The following is a 21,876-nucleotide window of genomic DNA, read 5'->3' on the forward strand; positions in this document are numbered from 1 at the left end:
CTCTGAATATTCCCCATAATGTGCAACTCTAGACACACCTACTCATTCAAGAGTTTTCCTTTATTTTGTACTATTTTCTACATTGTAGAATAATAGTGAAGACATCAAAACTATGAATTAACACACATGGAATCATGTAATAACCAAAAAAAAGTGTTAAACAAATATAAAATATATTTTATATTTGAGATTCTTCTAAGTAGCCACCCTTTGCCTTGACAGCTTTGCACACTCTTGGCATTCTCTCAACCAAAATTCACCAACGCAACACATACCTTTGTCTCATGCCCTTCTGCACACCTAGGAACCTCCCTCCTACACTGCTGCCACATGCCCATTAGCTTGACACACCTGTAACGTTAACATCGTAATGTATTCGTTACAAAAGCTCAGACAGGGATAACTGATATAACATCACTTTGCCGGGCAAAGACTCAACATCAAAAGAACAACGACTCCTCTGTTTCTCCACTCAAGCCACACAGTTTGCGTCGCACCAAACGAAGAGCATCACAAACACCGGGAATCTTCCCCTGGCTTCAGATTGTCCACTTTCACATTTACCGCTACCCCAGTAATCACTCCTTTTAATGGCGCCCTATACTTGAGAGCAAAACAATTAACATATCCTGTCCTCAGACGTTTGACGCGGAGCGCCTGTTTCATCTGACCAACAGAAACGCAAACAATCACAAGACCACTTCGGGTTACCTTCACCGATTACACACCACCCAACTCAATTTTCACCCACCCTGAAACCACAAATGGATCAGCCAAAAGGCAAGGGTCCACTTTTTCCCTAATTTCACTCCTACGGTCACATACTCATCTTTATCCTGACCCTCCGTGTAATCCTCGGGCTCCGAGAACTTCACCACACCTACCACCTGATACTTCGCCCTTATTCACTTTCATTTCTCCTGTCTTCYATCCGGTGTACAGATCACACTTTCTACCATTCTTCAACAAACCATCTCCCTTTTGACCAATTCAAGATCACCTTTCTCTGTTTCCTTCCATTCATCCTCCGTAATCCAAGTATGTCTCCTGATAAATCTAGGACGCCATTCCTCGTTCGCTCCAGCCCTCCGCATCCTGCACACACTTTTCAAGTTTGATCACCCCAAACATTATCCCTTACCAAAGATAATGGTAACTCCTTATCGGTCATCGAGGCCGTTAACACTTTCAAAACTCGCAAAGATCTACAGTATTGCAGCGCGTGAGGCACCTAATGTGGTGTATAGCTTGACTAGAAAGCTAGCTAGCAGCAAAACAACCTCCGTTTACAACATAGTAACACGCTATATTTGTTTGAGGTCAGAAACCATTCACCCATGTGATGGGCTACATTTCAAACATTGTTTTCTACATAATAAATGCGAATAAACTGGAACACTGCCAGACAATTGGCCAACGTTAGCTAATGTTATGGTCTCTGCTAGCCGACCATGCTGTCTTAACAAAATGTATGGTGCGAATGACGTTGTTTTGCTGATTTGAGAGATGCCGCAAGAGTATTTTTTTTTATTTCAGTTGATTGATCCAACCTGCATCCCGTACCCCTGCTCTAGTTAACTAGATACGTTTACCAAAAACATGTATTCATTTCAGTCTGCCGCCACTGTCTGCAGAGAGACAGACGAGTAATGTCAGTCCTGACTACCGTTCCTTCCCAACCCGACGATAACCAAAAGCTATTAGAAAGTTTAATTACGTATCATTAATCTGAACAAGGATAACATCGACGAAGTATTGAAAATAAAACACCTGAATCTGACTTACATTGAAATCACCCTTCGCGAGTAGGTCCTTTCGAAGTATGTCGATGTGGGGGATGGGTGTACAAATTATTACATGTAGTAAAATAAGATCATGAGGCATCATTGTTGATAGTAGTCATTGACAATAATAATAATAATAATAGCAATTGAGCTCTGTTTACATGCATTTTTCTATCTGAATAAAATGTGCAATGTCAAAAAAACATTGACCGTTATCAACACTAGCTATATTGACTCGTTTAATAACCACAACCAAAGGTGTGTTTTGTAGATTGGAATATGTACCAGTCCGCTTTACAGTAAAACAAAATATAATAATACAGGTTATTGAAATGAAATGCATAGGGACTAGATAGAACCACTGAGTGAACTGGGTAGTGGTGGATAGTCGACTCCAAAATAATCGATTCCTCGACTCCTTGCCTGTCGACTCCCTTTTCTTGGTGTCAAGCTTCGACTCCTAAGATTCAGTATTTTTGCAATGGGGGAAACTATTACCCGTAGAACACAAACTCGCATCTCAAAGCAGGATCCCCGCTGAACTTTTTGTAAATGGTAAATTCACTTTCTCACCCATATACACAATCAAATGTGTATATACCGTTCAGCAGCTCAAATCATCCGGATGTGGGGCATTGTTATTCGGAAGGACGTCATGCTTGGATCGCCAAAATAATGGTTATGATAACACTTCATCAATATAAATATTATGGGGAGACCTATATTTTTGTCAACGCACATACTTGGATAATAATTACAAAACTAACGTCTCTAGTAATACCTGTCCGAATAGGGCTATAACAGGTCAAAGAATAGGCTTATCAGCACCGAGTGCGCAGTATCATCGCATGGGATCCGTGGAGGTTGCACACGGCAGAAATATCACTGAAATATTATAGATGTAACTTCTTACACATCACCTTCTATATTCAAACAAAATAGTCCTTTAATATGCAACTGGGAGGCATCATGCTCTTGCCAGTCCTCTGAAACGCAAATATATTCTTCCCAGTAGGACTGCAATAATGAGGTTGTGCGTATGTGTGTGTGCATCCGTTTCAGCGTGTTTTTGGAGTTGAGCAAGAGTCAGAGTCAAGTAAGTGGCGACTCATTTCGAGAGTTGGAGCCGACTCCAAAAATCCTGAAGTCGCGCACCACTGGAACCGCGTTCATCAGGACAAAACTTTTTTTATTGTTTTATTTAACCTTTAACTAGGCAAGTCAGTTAAGAACAAATTCTCATTGACAATGACGGTCTACCGAAAGGCCTCCTGCGGGGACGGGCCCTGGGATTAAAAATACAAAATAAATACAATATAAATATAGGACAAAACACACATCACAACAAGAGAGACAACACAACACTACATAAAGGGAGACCTAAGACAGCAACACATGACAACACAGCATGGTAGCAGCACAAAACATGGTACAAACATTATTGGGCACAGACAACAGCACAAAGGGAAAGAAGGTAGAGACTACAATACATCACACAAAGCAGCCACAACTGTCAGTAAGTGTCCATGATTGAGTCTTTGAATGAAGAGCTTGAGATAAAACTGTCCAGTTTAAGTGTTTGTTGTAGCTTGTTCCAGTCAAAATTTTGGCCAACGTTCAGATAGAAATGTATGATGTAGAACAAACATAGCTACCTCTTTATTGTATAGAATCAGGTCTGCTCTAGTCATGGCATTTCTATCTGCAACGTTTTTGTAATGAACATGGCCTGCTCACAGGAGGGTAAGGGTTACCCGTTTATCACCGGTTTTATTATGAACCAATAGTATCTTGACATGTAGCATTTTAACCAATTGAATGATAATGCACATTAAGGGTCGATGAGGAAAGCAACGCCCCCTCCAACATCAGACCCGTCCCTTTCAATGAATAGCACTGTCAATGTGTTTGCCACAGTCATATCACACACATTCATATCAGACAATAGTGAAATACCATAAAAACAAGGGTGTCATTAACTTGTTTGTAGATGTGTAGGCTATTCTTATAATACATTTRCATTGTTGCACACCTTGATTTAGGCCTAGGTGGTTTTACTATTCTTTGTGTTGGGGAATTTTCTGTTCTTATTTATTTTAATTGTATCTAATTTATTGTATTTATTTTCCTTAATGTCCTTGTCTCTTGTCCAATTGAGCTTTTAGTATTTGGCATCCTTAATATACAAAAACAGTGATTGCTGCTCTTAACCAAAAACTCAATCATGGCTTCTTGGCTGGAGAGTTGCTGGCTGGCTGCGTGACGTCTCGCTGAGCCAGCTTAGAGGGTGAGGTCAGGTCTCTCTCAGTTTCTTTAAGCTCCGGAACCCAGTCTCACCTTCAAAGTCCCAGAGCCTATTTACCATGCTAGGAGGGAAGAAGGTTCCAGAAGAAAGTGTTTCGGGTGGGCCACGGAAAGGAGATGACCCTCCGCTGGTTGTCCACCCAACTTTGGAGACACCGTGTGATGGGTCTCCTGATGGCTTTGTGTGTCACCTTGTTACTCATGCTCCTGGCTACTCAGTCATTGCAGCATCCAAGGTAAGGGACAGTCTGTCTCTCTCTTTCTCCCCACACCATTATGCACTCTCTGTAGCTGTAGGTGGTGGTAAAACTAATAGATTTAGCTCAGTGGTTATTGTGAAAATGTACCAGAGAAACACTACATATATTTGTGTAAATGCATTACAGATTAAAACACCTTTTAAATACAGAATTGATTAATGAGGAGTTCTTTGTCATGGCATACAGCTAAGCTGCATAAGTTCTGTTGAGACTTTGTTTACCTAGATGTCTGTTGAAATCCTCTTTCTTATTTCGAAAGCCACTATGGTGGGCACAAGGGCCATAAGGTGGATGAGAGGGGAGCACTTTCCAGCAATGCTCCTCCAAACACCCCCGTCCCATCCCACACTGCCCCTAACAGGAGATAGTAGTCGTGCCCATACCTGTCTGGGTAGCTGAACTGGTATGCGTAATAGGGGAAGGCGAAAGTGAGGTTCTCCTTCTCCCCAAGGCGGAACATCAGATTCTGGACAGTGCTGCTTCCAGTCTTGTGTGTTTTGAGGAAAGCTACAGGTGGAGGGCTCCTCCTTGTCCTCATAAAGGTGTACCCATTGGGGTCTCTTTGATGCTGCAGATTGGGTGTTCGAACCTCCTTCCTCCTGTAAGATACGGTTACCTCTATTCATCTGATGAGTAGATATGTTCTATTGCAATGTTCAGATTATCAAKTTTACTGTCAGGTCTCTGGTACATTTGGAGCCCCTCCATTTGGTGGATATTAACTGCAGATAACTTTCACTGCTTTAACATGTTTAACCTTCCTTATGGCTCCAGGTTCCGAGCAGACTTTGTAGATGAGCTGCSACCGGGTTCCTCTCAGTTCGACATGCTCTGCAGCCACATGCGGCTGGACCTGGGACAGCTGAAACAGGTGATGCCCAAGAACACTATCTACATTACCCTGCTGCGTGATCCTCTACAGACATTTGAGTCCGTTTTCAGCTACTACACTTCCACTGTACCTSCCTTCACTCTAGCCAAAAAGGCAGCTGACAGGAAGTCAGCCCTCTCAGTCTTCCTGGAGGCCCCAGAGTCCTACTGGGACCCTACAGAACTGGGAATGGCCTAGCCAGGAACCCTATGAGCTTTGACTTGGGCCTCAGCAGCCAAGAGTGTTASACATCCTGGCCCATGGAACTGACTCAGCTGGAGGAGGCCTTCCAGCTGGTGATGATCGCTGAGCACTTTGATGAGTCTCTGGTTCTCCTGGGGGCTCTGCTGCAGCTGGAGCCTGAGGAGCTGGCCTATGTGCACCTGAACGTCTGCGCCCCCTCGGACATCACCCCGATAGAGGAGGACACCAAGGCCAGGCTCTGGGCCTGGAACAGTCTGGATGTGCTGCTCTACAACTTATTTCTGCAGGTGTTCTGGGAGAAAGCTGAGCAGTATGGCCTGGGGAGACTGAAAAGGGAGGTGGCCCTACTGAGGGCCTCCACACAGAGGCTCAGACAGAAGTGTGTGGCCAGAGYAGGAGTSCCCCCTGGTGAGCTGGAGGACCTGGTCAGGCCCTGGCAGACCGACACAGTCACCATCCTGGGATACGAGGTACGAGGGAACCTGACTCTGCAGGAAGAGGGGCTCTGTGTGCGACTAGTGCTGCCTGAGCTACAGTACCATTCTCACCTGTATTTCCAGCAGTATGGCGATGACATGAGGTCCATACCTACAGACTAATGTGCAGCACTTTCCCTTTTAGATTCTACACCGCTCAAAATGTCTGCTTTTGATGTATTTTTCCAATAAACCAGAAATACTAACATTGTTAGGTCTCTTTCCAAATGTATTTTTATTTTTTAAATGTGGATCTTGTTAAAATACTATAACAACCTTAATTCAACTCCTAGWGACCTAATCAAGAGATGTTAGCCTCTTGGGGAAGCTAAAAGAGGCATAGTTCAGCCATAATCCAAGAGGAAGTGGCGTATCTCTTTACTAGAAGCTTGAGGACATTATTTTAGCTATAATCGTTACATTTTTCAGTAAAATTTTCAGATTTTTTGGGGTGGGGAGAAAACTGAAGAGGGGTATCAAACAAATGTATTTATAGACCTTTTTACATCAGCAGGTCAAAGTGCTATACAGAAACCCTGCCTAAAACCCCAAATAACAAGCAATGCAGGGTATCCGTTAAACATGTAATTCAAATTTGTATGGCCTAAACTAAATCAGTCTGAAGTTGAGTGATTTTTTTTACTGAGCTTTTATTGAGTGCATTGTGCCACTCATTTTCCATTAATTCTGAAAACAGGGCAAATGCAACCCCATATTGCTCAGAATGTGCCTCTTAATTGAAATTATTTTAAACTCTCCCCACTCAACCACATAAAACCAACACATCTCTAAGAAGATAKATTTATTCCTTCAACGGTTCCATGTGCACGTCACACGGTCTAAGGAATCCAATTTCCMAATCCATTCACAGAGCAGACATCCTGTCACATAACGTCAAACAGCAGCTCAGAGCCCAGATTGTCTTGAGTCTAATGCTGGACAAAGTAGTTCAACAAAAGGTTGTAGTGGAGAGGACTATGGGATGAGCAGCCTATCTACACAATTATGAAATAGGGTCAGTTAGTGTCTTTCAGCCAGGCAGAGAGTCACCCATGACTTCATGTAGAATAGTAAACAACGAAGTTGAAGGCAGGTTATTTAACGTAAGAACCTCAAAACCATACTAATATCAAAACCTTAAAATTAAAAACAATTAAACAAAAACCTTCATTTAAAAAATATTGTTACATTCATAAAAACACATCCCCTTAAAACAAATAATTAGCCCAAACTAATAAATACACAAGAATAGTGTCATTGGCCTGTTCTATTCAGCAACACCTCACCCAGCCTGGGTATTGCCTGTGGAGGTTGGGGATAAAGGCTAATGCTGGAGCATGTCCCCCGTCAGTAGCTGCCACTGATAAAGCTCAGTTCAGTAACCGTGTGTATGAGTTGGTATGTGAATTATGTTCCCTGCTGGCCACATTAAGTCAGTCTGTTCACAGCACCCTTAGCGGAGTTGCCAACAACCGGATGTTCCGGTTTTCAGGGATACAGCTAATTCAACCGAGCTTAGAACTTATGCCTGCTACGTTAGTTCACAATAACACAAACTCATCCATGCTGTTGCTGTTATTGGTCCTTCTCAGCCTCGCCTTGTCCTTGGTCAAGATGTGGGTGACAGAGTTTGGGGGTGCATCGCTCTCATCCTCCTGCCCCCCATCCTGCCCCTGACCCTCTGCAATGGTGAAGATGGGGTACTTTTCTGTTGATGATGAGAGAGCCTGGGGAAGAGAAAGATCAATTAGAGAACCATCTCTAGGAGAGCTCTTATTTTTCCCCTCATCTCAATTTAACCATTAACCAATGACTGTATTACTGACATACTGTAAAAGCAATAATGTACTTGGCTCCTTGCAACTAAAACATGTTCTGCACCAGTTATACAGCATACTCTTCATATARGCATATTTGATCTCAAGAGTCAACAGCATCTTGTCCAAGGTTCAAATCCATAGCCAGCCTATGCCCCTGACATGGACACCACAAATAAAATCAAGTTGGTCACATGCACAGGATACCAGGTGTAAACGGTACAGTGAAATGCTTACTTGCAAGCTTTCCTCAACAGTGCAATACACATTTATAAAAAGAAAACAAAATAAGTAATACAAAGTAGTAACAAAATAACKATTTTAATATTTGGGATTTTTATGTTTGGAAATATATACACAAAAATAATATATAGTATAGCTTAGATAAATAGTAGCAGCAATAGTGCCTGTGTGCCCCACATACCGTGCTAACAGCTGAGCACAGTAACTCAAATTCCTTCTGGCTCTTGGCATAGAAGCCTATAGTGCAGCTGGGATCCATGCGACTGAAGGAGATCTTCCTGGGACACTTACAGTGAAATGACTGCAGGGGGAGTGGAGAGGAGAAGAAGGCCCCATTAAGGCGAGAGATGGTGGCGTCAGGGTAGGCCAGTTTCTAGACCGAGATTTTATCTTGATTGTATCACGAAAGCGTGGCCAACAGGCACAGACAGGTCGGTAAATAAGTGTGTTATACTGCTAGACCGAGATACAATCTTGGTCTAGGACCTGTGCTAGTGTCATGGATATAGAATAATGTATAGGGTTTGCAAACAACACAGACAGCCAAAACAGGAAAAGAGCGCCTTCCATTACCTCTAAGGGGAAGTTATCCTGTGTGATATCTACTGTGGACTGGCTGTAGTGGGGGTCCAAGTACAGCAGCTGTTCGTCTAGCACAGGAGACATGAGCATGGTCAGAGTGAGGGTACAAGGACTGTAAAATTACAGAATGACAACAGAAAGACCATACACCTACCTTGGTACCCAACAAAGAACAGAGAATGCTTGGGTTTGCCACCAATGATTCCAATGCAGCATTCTAACCTCAGGAGATTCTATGGAAAGAAAAACACAAGAATGGTTTACCAATCTCTCACTGTGTTTTGTGGTTGTCAGTGTCTGTGTGCATGTCTCTAGCATGTTACTCTGACTTGACACATACTTTGACACATTTGATGTAGGTGGGGTTGAGGACTTCTCCTCCCAGGCGCACAGGGACCAGGATGATGACAGACTTCCAGGCTGGACTGGGTCCTGTGGAGACCTCAGATAGAGGTCTCTCACACAGCCTCACCACGTCATCTATGTACACTACACAGGGACCACATAATGATACKACCTATTACTATAGTCTGATGGGCACCCTGCCAAATAGTGAGAATGAGATAACAAGGGAACACTCACCAGTGCAGTCCTGTGCTACATACACTGTCAGATTGGACACCTCTGCTGATGCTGCGTCAACAGCCTTACTAAAACAAACAGACACCCTACATCACTAAGGGAAGATGTATTGTATGGAATGCAGATGGCTGGGGGGGGGGCAGGTTTAGCTTCTAAGTTCTCACCGAAGTATGTGTGCTACGATGGAGGGGCCGTACCAGTCCCCTGCCTTCTTCCCTGAGCTTTACCAGTCCCCTGCCTTCTTCCCTGAGCTTGTGCCCTGTTCCACCAGCTGGTGCAGCCCGAACGGGGCGATGGGATGGTCCCCAAACCAGGACACCACCCGTCTGTGAGTGACCTCAGTCCGACTCTCCAGGAAGGACACTATGCTCTTCCTCCTTCCCTTCTTAAGTCCACCTCTGGACCCAAGGAGCGAGACTCCTGTACCTCTATGTCATCTTTGGACACATGTTAGGCAGAGAGCCAGGTCCAGCCTGGCAACAATAGAGAGAAGGACAAGGCTAAGTAGTGATAAAACTGTAGTAGTGTGTTTACTCAGGAGATACTTTGAGATGCTGCTGGAAACATGTACCTGTATGTATGTATATGTGTGTGTGTGTGTGTTGTGTATGTATATGTTATGTGTGTGTGTGTGTGTTTAGCTGGCTAATAGTTGTCCCTTTCGCCTATCGTCTTTGTATCTAAGATAAATTGGTGTAGGCTTAGAGTTGGTTTTGAAGTAACTTATTCGGTTAACTAGCCAGCTATTTTCGTCCACGCCCTGCGCTGCGTCTCCTACTAGTCAACACTGCTAGCTACCCTGGCCTAGTTTAGCCACTCTACCGAATAGCAGCACTGTAGAAACTCAACACTACAACTTACATTACAAGCGGAACGACTTGATTACGTGTGGTTAGGCTAGGCTACATAGTTGTCTTTGCTGTCATTGTATCCAAGATAATTGTGTAGTTTTTGAGAAATTGTCGAGGTTTCACTAGCCAGCTACACGTTCAAACACAAAGTCAACAACGCAGCCATGCAGCCAGCCTACTCACCGCCAGCACGTCCTATATCAATTTTAGTGCAATAAGATTTTTATTTTTTTGCAACGGTAAACTTAATTCCTGAACACAGTGTAGTCCACTTGTCATTCTAATCTCTTTTACATTAGCGTAGCCTCTTCTGTAGCCTGTCCACTATGTGTCTGTCTATCCCTCTTCTCTCCTCTCTGCACAGACCATACCTTAATCGCCACACCGCGTGGCCGCGCCAATTCTAACCTGGTGGTTCCAGCGCGCACGATCCCCACGTGGAGTTCCAGGTTCCGGCAGCCTCTTGAAACTGGCTCGATCTGCGGCAACAAGGCAGAGTTCATCTCAGCCTATGGCGTCCCTCCAGTCCTCGACTCTTGGCACTGACAGGAAAACATGGGATTACCACTGGGCAAACACTGCTACCCCTACTGCTCTCGCCTCGTCTGCCCCCCCGGTGTTCCTCGCACACCCGAGAGCTTCTGGTCAGCGGGGCGGTGGCACTGGGATCCTTCATCTCTTCCCAAGTGGACATTCTCTCCCCCTGACCATCTGTCATCGCCTCCTTTGCAATTCCATGCTGCCACAGTTACCAGCACTTTCCAAGCTAACATCCTTATTCATTTATCGCCCTCCAGTTCCTCTTGGAGGAGATTCATCAATGAGCTTCAGAGCGCCTGAAAAGCTTCTTTCCTGAGGATGGCTCAACCTTCTCACAGTCCTGGTGACTTTTAATCCTCCCCACGATTCTACCTTTGACCTCATTCCTCTCTTGCCTCCTCTCTTCCACTCCTCTCCTTTTTTGACGATCACCCTTCACCTGTCCCCTCATACAAGCCAGGCATACGTTGACCTCATCGTTTACTAGATGCTGTTCATTCCACTAATCTCCTGGAAAACAACTCCCTCAAGTCCTCCGACACTCCTTGTATCCTTTTCCATTCGCTACTCATTAAACACTTCCCACACTGCCCTATCGGATGGATTCGCCGTCCAACCTTCGTTCTCTTCCCTTACCGACTTCTCTCCTCTTCCCATCAGATCTATTCTGCTGATCTCAAACACTTCTCAACCTATCCCACTGCCCTAATTCTCGGCTCCATCCTACCTTTTGCTATCCTTTGACTCTCCTCTATGTCCCTATCCTGCCAGGCCAGGCTCGGTCCTCTCCATGTCCGTAGGCTCGAACGACTCACTGCGGCTAGCAGAACAGGGCTCCGGCGAGCCGAGCGGAATGGAGGAAAACTCCTCCCTAGGACCGGCATCCTGGTCCTACCCTCTCTCTACTTTCTCTCTTCTGTCTCTGCATGACCTAAAGCCATTTCTACCACTGTCAATTCCCAAGATCCTGCCTCTAACCGTTAGGAAGTCTTTGCACTCTTCTCTCCCTCTGGAATCCTCTCCCCTCTGCCCCCCTCTCCCTCTCTGCGGAATGACTTCGTCGAACCATTTGAAAGAAAGGTCGACGACAATCAGATCCTCGTTTGCTAAGTCAAACGACACCGTCTGGTTCTCTCACACTGCCTACCCTGTGCTTATGACCTCATTTATCCCCTCTCTCTCCAGATGAAATCTCGGTCTTGTGACGGCGCGGACGCCCCAACACTGCCCGCTTGACCAATCCCCTCCTCTTTCTCCAACCAATTCGGAACCTTCTCCTTACCTCACACATCGTCTCATCAACTCATCTTGACGCGCTGGCTACCGTCCCTTCCGTCTTCAAGAGAGCGAGAGTTCCCCCTTCTGACAAACTACACTCGATCCCTCCGTGTCAACAACTACGAGACCAGTATCCCTTCTTTTATTTCTCTCCAAACTCTTGAACGTGCCGTCTTGGCCAGCTCTCCTGTATAACTCTCCTCAGAAATGACCATTCTTGATCCAAATCAGTTCAGGTTTCAGAAGCTGAGCATGTCAACTGAGATCTGCTCTTCTCTGTGTCACGGAGGCGCTCCGCATGCTAAGCTAAACTCTCTCTCCTCTGCTCTCATCCTTCTAGACTTCTATCGGCTGCCTTTGATACTGTGAACCATCAGATCCTCCTCTCCACCCTCTCCGAGCTGGGCATCTCCGGCGCGGCCCACGCTTGGATTGCGTCCTACCTGACACGGTCGCTTCCTACCATGGTGGCGTGGCGAGAATCTGTCTCCGCCCACGTGCTCTCACCACTGGTGTCCCCAGGGCTCTGTTCTAGGCCCTCTCCTATTCTCGCTATACACCCAAGGTCACTTGGCTCTGTCATATATCCTCACATGGCCTCTCTATCATTGCTATGCAGACGACACACAATTATATCTTCTCCTTTCCCCCTCTGATAACCAGGTGGCGAATCGCATCTCTGCATGTCTGGCAGACATATCAGTGTGGATGACGGATCACCACCTCAAGCTGAACCTCGGCAAGACGGAAGCCTGCTCTTCCTCCCGGGGAAGGACTGCCCGTTCCATGATCTCGCCATCACGGTTGACAACTCCATTGTGTCCTCCTCCCAGAGCGCTAAGAACCTTGGCGTGATCCTGGACAACACCCTGTCGTTCTCAACTCACATCAAGGCGGTGACCGTTCCTGTAGGTTCATGCTCTACAACATCGCAGAGTACGACCCTGCCTCACACAGGAAACGGCGGCAGGGTCCTAATCCAGGCACTTGTTCATCTCCCGTCTTGATTATTGCAACTCGCTGTTGGCTGGGCTCCCTGCCTGTGCCATTAAACCCCTACAACTCATCCAGAACGCCGCACCCGTCTGGTGTTCAAACTTCCCAAGTTCTCTCACGTCACCCGCTCCTCCGCTCTCTCCCCTGGCTTCCAGTTGAAGCTCGCATCCGCTACAAAGACCATGGTGCTTGCCTACGGAGCTGTGAGGGGAACGGCACCTCCGACCTTCAGGCTCTGATCAGGCCCTACACCCAAACAAGGGCACTGCGTTCATCCACCTCTGGCCTGCTCGCCTCCCTACCCTGAGAAGTACAGTCCGCCTCAGCCCAGTCAAAAACTGTTCGCTGGCTCTGGCACCCCAATGGTGGAACAAACTCCCTCACGACGCCAAGGTTCAGCGGAGTCAATCACCACCTTCCGGAGCACCTGAACCCCACCTCTTTAAGGAATACCTAGATTAAAGTAATCCTCCTAACCCCCACCCCCCCCCTTAAAAGAGTTAGATGCACTATTGTAAGTGGTTTGTTCCACTGGATTTCATAAGTGAATGCACCAATTTGTAAGTCGCTCTGGATAAGAGCGTCTGCTAAATGACTTAAATGTAAATGTAAATGTATATGTGTGTGTGTCTCCCATGTGCACAAGTGTGTTTTTCTTTTACTGGCGGCAGCAGGTGTTGCAGCAGCCCCTGTGCCAGCAGTCCATCTGTCCACTGCGCAGCATGCAGCCCCACCCACTGTCTGTGGTCAGAGAGGAACCATCCAGCTGTGGGAAGCCCCGCCTGTACGTCAGCCACAACAGAGTGGCAAAGGCCCGGCGAAAGCACTCCCTCTCCACTGACAAAACAAAGGACAGACACTGGCCTTGAATATASAATTTTCTCAAATCCAGTTACATACCAGTTTACCATTAYGTGTGGGTCTTTTTAAAAGGGTGGAGTTARCCAACCAACAGAACATCTKTCACCTCCATGACTGAGCAGATAAGACTGTCCAAGCATGGTCAGAGGAGAGGTCTTGCTYAAGCGGGCCTTTGACTTGAACGACCAGCCTGGATGGGCAAAGGAAAACAAACTATAAAATGACAAACAATAAGTGACTAATCACTGTTAGGTCAAAACGGTTTTAGGCACACATACCATATTTGACATTGTTCCATGCTGACACCAACTTGGACTTGAGTCTGCCTCTCTCCTCAGGTTCCTCTGGGTCATCCCGGCTTCCATCAGAGCCCTGYGTTCCCAGAGACATGGTGGAAAGGTGGAACCAATCATCTGGAGGGTCACCCTCAGGGCTCTGGCKCTCACAGGGAGAACTGGGGTTCATGACTACTGGGCTTGTCCAACTGTCTGGAGTCTGGAGGTTGTTTCCTTATCGCCATATCAACCTGAGAGTGGACACACCATTGAGTATTCAGCTATGAAGAAACCTTGATTACCATCAGGGGCAAAGCTCAGATTTAAGCTGAGAGATATTGACTGCACAGATCATTGTAGTAGCTTATACTAAGTCTTCTCTCCAGGAAGTAGCTACAAACGTATGTTAAACTGCATCACGTTAATAATTCCCCTCAGTAAGTTAGACTGAGGGCACGTGACTAGCTTGTGATGACAGTAGGAATTTCAGACATGGGTTTCTTTCAAATAGATAGACTATAATCCAATTTGTAAGTCGCTCTGGATAAGAGCGTCTGCTAAATGACTTAAATGTAAATGTATAATGTTGTTGCTAGAAGATACCAACCCTACCGTTAGGCTTGTTTACACTGAGCTCCACTGGGGTCGAAACACAATCATGGTTAAATTAAGACAATGGGGAGCCAGTGCGAGATATAGGTCGGAATATAAATCTCAATGTAGGGATGGGATATGTATTATTACTAACATACGCTAGCTAGCAGTAACCACCGCAGCCATTTTCGAATGGCAGTGTCAGCCAATCAGCTCCTTTGTTGTTCAACACGACTTGCCATTCCATAATGGCTGCTGTGGTTAGAATGAATGGGGCCATGTATCGTGAGATTTTGAGTGAAAACCTCCTTCCATCAGCAAGGGCATTGAAGATGAAACGTGGCTGGGTCTTTCAGCATGACAATAAACCCAAACACACCGCCCGGGCAACGAAGGAGTGGCTTCGTAAGAAGCATTTCAAGGTCCTGGAGTGGCCTAGCCAGTCTCCAGATCTCAACCGCCATCGAAATTTTGGCAGGGAGTTGAAAGTCCGGTTGCCCAGCACAGCCCAAAACAATCACTGCTCTAGAGGAGATCTGCATGGAGGAATGGGCCAAAATACCAGCAGTGTGTGAAAACTTGTGAAGACTTACAGAAAACGTTTGACCTCTGTCATTGCCAACAAAGGGTATATAACAAAGTATTGAGATAAACTTTTGTTATTGACCAATACTTATTTTCCACACATAATTTGCAAAATAAATTCATAAAAATCCTACAATGTGATTTTCTGGATTTTTTTCTCTCATTTTGTCTGTCGCATAGTTGAAGTGTACCTATGATGAAAATTACAGGCCCTCATCTTTTTAAGTGGGAGAACTTGCACAATTGGTGGCTGACTAAATACTTTTTTGCCCCACTGTAGCTAGTATCCAACTGTTTAATATACATTGAAAGATTTTATAGCTGGCTAGTCTACATCGCATTCGGAAAGTATCAGACCCCGTGACTTTCAACATTGTTACGTTACAGCCTTATTCTAAACTGGATTCAATATTCCCCCCCCCCCCCCCTCCCTCATCATTCTAAACACAATACCCCATAACGACAAACCAAAAACAGGTTTAGACATTTTTGCAAATATATATAAAATATAAAAACACGAAATATCCCATTTACATAGGTATTCAGACCCGTGACTTAGTACTTTGTTGAAGCACCTTTGGCAGCAATTAAAGCCTCAAGACTTCTTGGGTGTGACACTACAAGCTTGGCAACCCTGTATTTGGGGAGTTTCTCCCATTCTTCTCTGCGGATCCTCTCAAGCTCTGTCAGCTTGGATGGGGAGCGTTGCTGCACAGCTATTTACAGGTCTCTCCAGAGATTTTCAATCGGGTTCACYTCCGGCCTCTGGCTGGGCCATTCAAGGACATTCAGAGACTTGTCTTGAAGCCACTCCTGCATTGTCTTGGCTGTGTGCTTAGGGTCATTGTCCTGTTGGAAGGTGAACCTTCACCCCAGTCTGAGGGCCTGAGTGCTCTGGAGCAGGTTTCATCAAGGATCTCTCTGTACTTTGCTCCGTTCATCTTTCCTTGATCCTGACTAGTCTCCCAGTCCTTGCCACTGAAAAACACCCCCAKAGCATGATGCTGCCACCACTATGCTTCACCGTAGGGATGGTTCCAGGTTTCCTCCAGACGTGACACTTGGAATTCAGGCCAAAGAGTTCAATCTTGGTTTCATCAGACCAGAGAATCTTGTTTCTTATGGTAAGTCCTTTAGATGCCTTTTAGCAAACTCCAACCGGGCTATCATGTGATTTTAATGAGGAGTGGGTCCGGTCTGGCCACTCTACCATAAAGGCCTGATTGGTGGAGTGCTGCAGAGATGGTTGTCCATCTGGAAGGTTCTCCCATCGCCACAGAAGAACTCTGGGAACTCTCAGTTCTGTCAGAGTGACCATCGGGTTCTTGGTCACCACCCTGACCAAGGCCCTTCTCCCCGATTGCTCAGTTTGGCCGGGCGGCCAGCTCTAGGAAGAGTTTTGGTGGGGCCACTGTGTTCTTGGGGACCATCAATGCTGCAGAAATGTTTTGGTAGCCTTCCCCAGATCTGTGCCTRGACACAATCCTGTCTCGGAGCTCTACGGACAATTCCTTCAACCTCATGGCTTGGTTTTTGCTCTGACATGCACTGTCAACTGTGGGAACTTATATAGACAAGTGTGTGCCTTTCCAAATCATGTCCAATCAATTGATATTTACCACAGGTGGACTCCAATCCAGTTGTAGAAACATCTCAAGGATAATCAATGGAAGCAGGATGCACCTGAGCTCAATTTAGAGTCTCATAGTAAAGGGTCTGAATACTTATGTAAATAAGGTATGTTTTTTTATTTTTAATACATTTGCAAACATTTCYAAAAACCTGTTTTCACTTTGTCATTATTGGGTATTGTGTGTACATTGATGAGGAAGATAATTTWTTTAATCAATTTTAGAATAAGGCTGTAACGTAACATGTGGAAAAAGTCAAGGGGTCTAAATACTTRCGAATGCACTGTATATCAGTAACGTTAGCGAGCTGTGTGATAAATCAGCACCTGAATTGTTTAACGTAAGTAATAATATTCGTGTTGACAACCAGCTAACATTACAGTGACACGCCTAGTGCTGAGGTAACTACATGTCTCAACATTAGATGAATAGTCAACATTTTTTCCAACACAATGGCAAGCACGTTGGTATTCATTTGTCACTGGCGAGCTTCTTGCTGGCTGAATGTGTTCTAACGTTTCATTGTAAAAAAATATAGCTAACAAAAATATTGTATATTGCTTTCAAATCTTAAGCGAACTCAATGCAGGCTGACTGACTTGCTAGTGAGTGAGCTAATAACTAATTGACAGCGGGTTAACTAGCTAGCCAACGACATCCATGTCTTTATTATATTCTGTAAACAAGCTAACGTTAGCTGTTCTTCTCTCCTGAGCTCTTTATAGTTGGTCGATCATTTGTCCTCTTACCTTTATTTACATATCTGTCATCTTGTATGTTTCACTTACAAACTACTGTCAACAAAATAATCGTCGGAATTGGAGATGCCTTTCAAAAACAAGTTATCCCATGATTAGCTAGCGGCCTGACTTCCTGTTTGTCTACTTGGCAATCGGTATCGTGATTGGTCAATTACCCCCATTGACTTACTCCCTACACAGCGGCGTGTTCAGCATGACGCAACGTTTTGGAACGTTCATATATATATATATATATATGCTACGTATATATGCTACGTAAAACAAACATGCCTCTCTGACGTATAGAATAAGGATTTATGTATTGCCCTATTCATGAAATGTCTATCTGCAAGGTTGGGCAAAGTTTTGCTGAATGTGGCCCTGCTGTAGATCCATCTGAAATCCATTTAGAAGCTGTCTGTCAAAGTTCTGTCTCACAACAAGAACACAAACAGGCACATAATAATTTAAGGATTCTCTTTAAGGATTTTATTACTCTTTAGGCTTTTTTTTGCATTGGTTTCATAACAGCGCCTAGGGAATAAAATAACATGGACAACAATGAACTGAGAGAAGTGTCATAAAAAAGTCAAAACTCACAAATAAGTCAACATGGACAGAGGCCATGGTGTATTGCAACTCTCTTATGGAATGACAGAAGTATAACTGCACAAAATAGGACAACCACACAGATTAGGTAAATTCTCTCATTTGTAGACTTACAATTTAGAGATATAAATAACAATTCAAAGAACAATGCACAAGTAAACCGTTTGAGAGCAATTGACAAATAATCAAATACAATAAATAGTGTAATAAATAGATAAATAAATTTGACACAAAATAAAGTGCAATTTCCACACAAACCCCCGCATACACAAACACAAGCTTTTAACTAGCATTCAACTAAATATGAGCTGTTTGTCGTCTCCTAGGAGCACTGTATCAGTATCATACATCTCTCTTTATCGGTCATAATACACACAACAAAAGTTTTTTCAAATTGTATTGAGACAAACAAGTTTCTAGTAGCTATATGAATGGAACAATGGTTACAATAGAAAATAATGAAGATATGAGGGTAATATCTCGGATAAAATCTAATCTTGTGTCATTCAATTGTGAACTGATTATGTGTAAATGACATTTTGACCTCAAATACTATGTTCAGGACAGTTGTGTGATGACCACAAGATGGCAGTCTGATACAGGTATGGGCATGAACATATTAAGTTATGTCACTGATGAGAGTGCTGCCTAGGTCTACGGCGGGCTCTCAGATCTCACTAGGAATTCTACATAGAACTTGCATAGCATTACACATCACTGTAAACAACATGTTATCCCTCAATTAAAACTGGCACTTTTATTCACACATTACATTATACAATGCTAATTTTGCATACATTGAAAAGGGAGAGAGTTCTAGCCTACGTTGCCAGAGTACGAGTAAGTCTCAAAGAAGACTCCCATTCTATAGTATCTATTCCATCACCTGACCACACTTAATTCACACACAGAGACATATGGGTTCCTCTTCTTTAGTTCAATTCATTAGCACTGTATTCATGTCAGAACCTAAATAATTGCACAATTCACAATGCCCACTGGGCACAGACGTCAATTCAATGTCTATTCCATATTGGTTCAACGTAATTTCATTGAAATGATGTGGAAACAACATTGATTCAACCAGTGTGTGCCCAGTGGGTGGAGTCAATGCAGACAATTCGTAGAACAATATATCTGCTCTGCTTGGCTTATTGCAAACCGTTACCTCCCTAACATCCGTTCATGGGTACATTGTAGGGGACACACAGGAAAATACCTAAAAATTCCATTGCATAGTGTCCCTGTGCAAGTTCAGATAGTCCACCTAAATCCAACCAYGACTCAGCCCTTAAAACACTCAAACAAATTCATTCAGCTCTTCTTTACACAATACAATTCCAAGTTCCACATTTAGCAAGCAGGTCATCATCTTAGTCCAGTTAGGAACACATCTCAATGTGTTACACCAATGCATGTTACACCAATGCATGTTACACCAATGCATGTTACACCAATGCATGTTACACCAATGCATGTTACACCAATGCATGTTACACCAATGCATGTTACACCAATGCATGTTACACCAATGCATGTTACACCAATGCAACAATTCTTCTCTCAATCTTTTTTCCAGGTACTATGTGAGAAAAACACAAGGTCTTTGTATTATCTTTGTATTTTAACTGAGTGAAGAGATGGCATCGAAGTTGACGGACATGGGTAATGCTCCTCATGGTGACAGACTGTGACAGAAGCCTGCCTATTGACATGCTGTTTACATTGGGAACATGTGGGGGCTGTTGACATGATGTTCACAGTGTTCACTACCATCAGGTCTGTTAGATGTTTTTCCTAATCTCTTTAAATATTCTCTTTCATCTCTCATGTACAATTTGGAACATGCAAGAAGACACGCTTTTACTATATACATTACACATACAGTACATACATACACACATTTGAGAACAGCATTAAAGCACATTCCTCCACATATTCTTGTTTTATCTACAGGTCTGTATTTTCTAGCTATTTGGTGTGTGTTTCTTTAGGCGTACATGTTTTTGTCCCTTTTTTGAGGGTGCCCTGTCCGTGCCTGATATGGTGGCATGATATTCCGGTCCAAAAGGCATTTTCCGGGAGATCCCAGGTTTGTCTCTCACTCGCAGATCAGGAGTGGTGCTTACCTGAATTCCTCGTGTTTGCCTTTTCAGGCTGAGCTGAGCCGGCAGGACTTTGAGATGTCCCCTGAGCCCCCCGTCGACCACCTCCAGATGGAGCCTCAGACTTTCCTGCTGAACTTCCCCGCTTCTCCTCACCGCCCTTGGGCCCTTCCTGGGATCCCATCTTCATAGGCCCCAGCACGTTTTTGGCCACACTGGTCAGCTGAGTCACAAAGCTTGGCTTGTCACCAGGGGAAACGGGGCGTGACTTGCTGGAGCAGGGGGAGGCAGCGGTGGAGGAGGGGGACATGGGGTTCTCCTCCACCACCTCCAGGTGACTCCTCTCCTCCTTGGCCCCTCGGTAGCTGCTCAACAGAACAGAAACCTTGTCTGCTCTGGATTTTGTTGAAGCAGGAACTGGGCCTATGGTAAGAGGGGATGTGGCCGGGGTTGGGGCTGGTGCTTGGGTTGGGACTGATGGAGCAGGTCCTTTAACCTTGGTCTCATTGGCTTTGTCAATGCCACCCATCCCTCCTTTCAAAGTGCTCTCTCCCATCTGTGTGTCTTTACTTGCCTTGGCCAACTCTGTAGCTCCCACCCTCTGTGTAGTGACWTTGTCTGGGCCCACAGTCCCTTTCTCCTCACTCTTCTTCTGGCTTCTGCTTGCTGGGGTGGTGTCTGTCTGGACAGCCTGGTGCTTACGCTCCTGGGAGAGCGGACTCTGGGATGTAGCCTGGACTGGGGCCCTCTCAGTGGGTTTAGGGCCTCCACTGGCTGTCTCAGAGCTTGGAGCACTAGAGCTTAGAGGTCTGTCTGCTGGGCTGGACTTGGCTCCTGGAGTGGAGGGGGTTGAGGCTGGGCTAGGCTGGGCCTCACCTGGTACTGGGGAAGCTTTTCTCTTCAGAGCCTCACAAGGGGTTAATGTCTGAGCTGTCTCACCAGCGCTGGTCTTGGGCTCTACTTTAACAGGTGTGCTGTCAGTGTGAGGGTCAGATGCTGTAGTCTGGGCAGCTCTCTCCCTCCCTGTCTGCAGTGTGTCCCGGCTCAGGGGCGACTCCTGTCTCCCCAGCCTCCTCGAAGGCTTCAGGCACCCTGTCTCTCCAACCGTGGGGGGAGAGGGGGAGGAGGAATATGAGGGAGAGGGGGGAACGGGCCCGTTCTCTCCCTCCATCTCCAGCAGACTCTGCAGGCTGTGCTCGCAGTGGAAAGACTCCCTCCTGTAGTCCCCATGTGACACCTCCAGGCTGTGCTTACGCATTGACACCCCCCCTGCAATGGGCGAGGAAGCTGATGACGAAGATGAAAAGGAGGGCAGGAGGGTCGCGCCCAGTTTCTCTGACGACTGAACCCGCTGRAGCAAGGGTGAGCGGGGGGGCTCTGCGCTTTTGGGCCTGGGACGGGCCACAGGTGGAGAGGAGTGGAGCTTGGCTGGGAAGGCCTGGGTGGTGTTGGAGCTACCCACCGTGTGGCCAGACAGGGGTGGGGGAGAGGCGGTGGTGGGGGAGGGTGTGTGGGCCAGGGGGGARAGGGGGATGTTGCCAGCTGACTTGCAGCGGGCTGAGCGGTACTGGCGGTGSAGCTTGGGGGAGAGGCCGTGCAGGGAGCTGGGTCTCATGTGCTGGGAGGCAGCCGGGGAGTTAGGGGTGCTGGAGACTGGAGAGCTGCTCTGAGAAGTGTTGCCTGAGGAG

At 45.5% G+C, this 21,876-nt stretch overlaps 3 protein-coding genes across 3 annotated transcripts in view; 1 reads left to right on the top strand and 2 right to left on the bottom strand.

The window, feature by feature from the left end:
* The first annotated feature begins 902 nt into the window (after nt 1-902).
* On the top strand, nt 903-6,109 carry LOC111981202 (galactosylceramide sulfotransferase). Its single transcript, XM_070433741.1, is given in 2 exon segments — nt 903-5,400; nt 5,403-6,109. Coding segments are annotated over 2 exon segments (1,020 nt in total). The 5' UTR covers nt 903-5,000; the 3' UTR covers nt 6,023-6,109.
* Nucleotides 6,110-6,686: 577 nt separating this feature from the next.
* LOC111981136 (cysteine protease atg4da) lies at nt 6,687-17,634 on the bottom strand. The gene is given in 14 exon segments (XM_070433742.1): nt 6,687-7,626; nt 8,141-8,260; nt 8,533-8,609; nt 8,696-8,774; nt 8,882-9,030; nt 9,124-9,191; nt 9,288-9,514; nt 9,517-9,596; nt 12,736-12,740; nt 13,455-13,489; nt 13,492-13,625; nt 13,756-13,839; nt 13,928-14,175; nt 17,484-17,634. Coding segments are annotated over 13 exon segments (1,431 nt in total). The 5' UTR covers nt 14,115-14,175; nt 17,484-17,634; the 3' UTR covers nt 6,687-7,440.
* A 302-nt stretch (nt 17,635-17,936) lies between these two features.
* Nucleotides 17,937-21,876, bottom strand: part of LOC111981138 (microtubule-associated serine/threonine-protein kinase 1-like) — a 45,652-nt gene continuing 41,712 nt past the window's right edge. Inside the window, exon 20 of the mRNA XM_070433715.1 lies at nt 17,937-21,868. Coding sequence (XP_070289816.1) covers nt 20,196-21,868 — 1,673 coding nt within the window. The 3' untranslated portion in view covers nt 17,937-20,195. The remainder of the gene's footprint in view (nt 21,869-21,876) is intronic.

This window comes from Salvelinus sp. IW2-2015, linkage group LG20 (genome assembly GCF_002910315.2).
Source record: "Salvelinus sp. IW2-2015 linkage group LG20, ASM291031v2, whole genome shotgun sequence".
Taxonomy (NCBI): Eukaryota; Metazoa; Chordata; class Actinopteri; order Salmoniformes; family Salmonidae; genus Salvelinus; species Salvelinus sp. IW2-2015.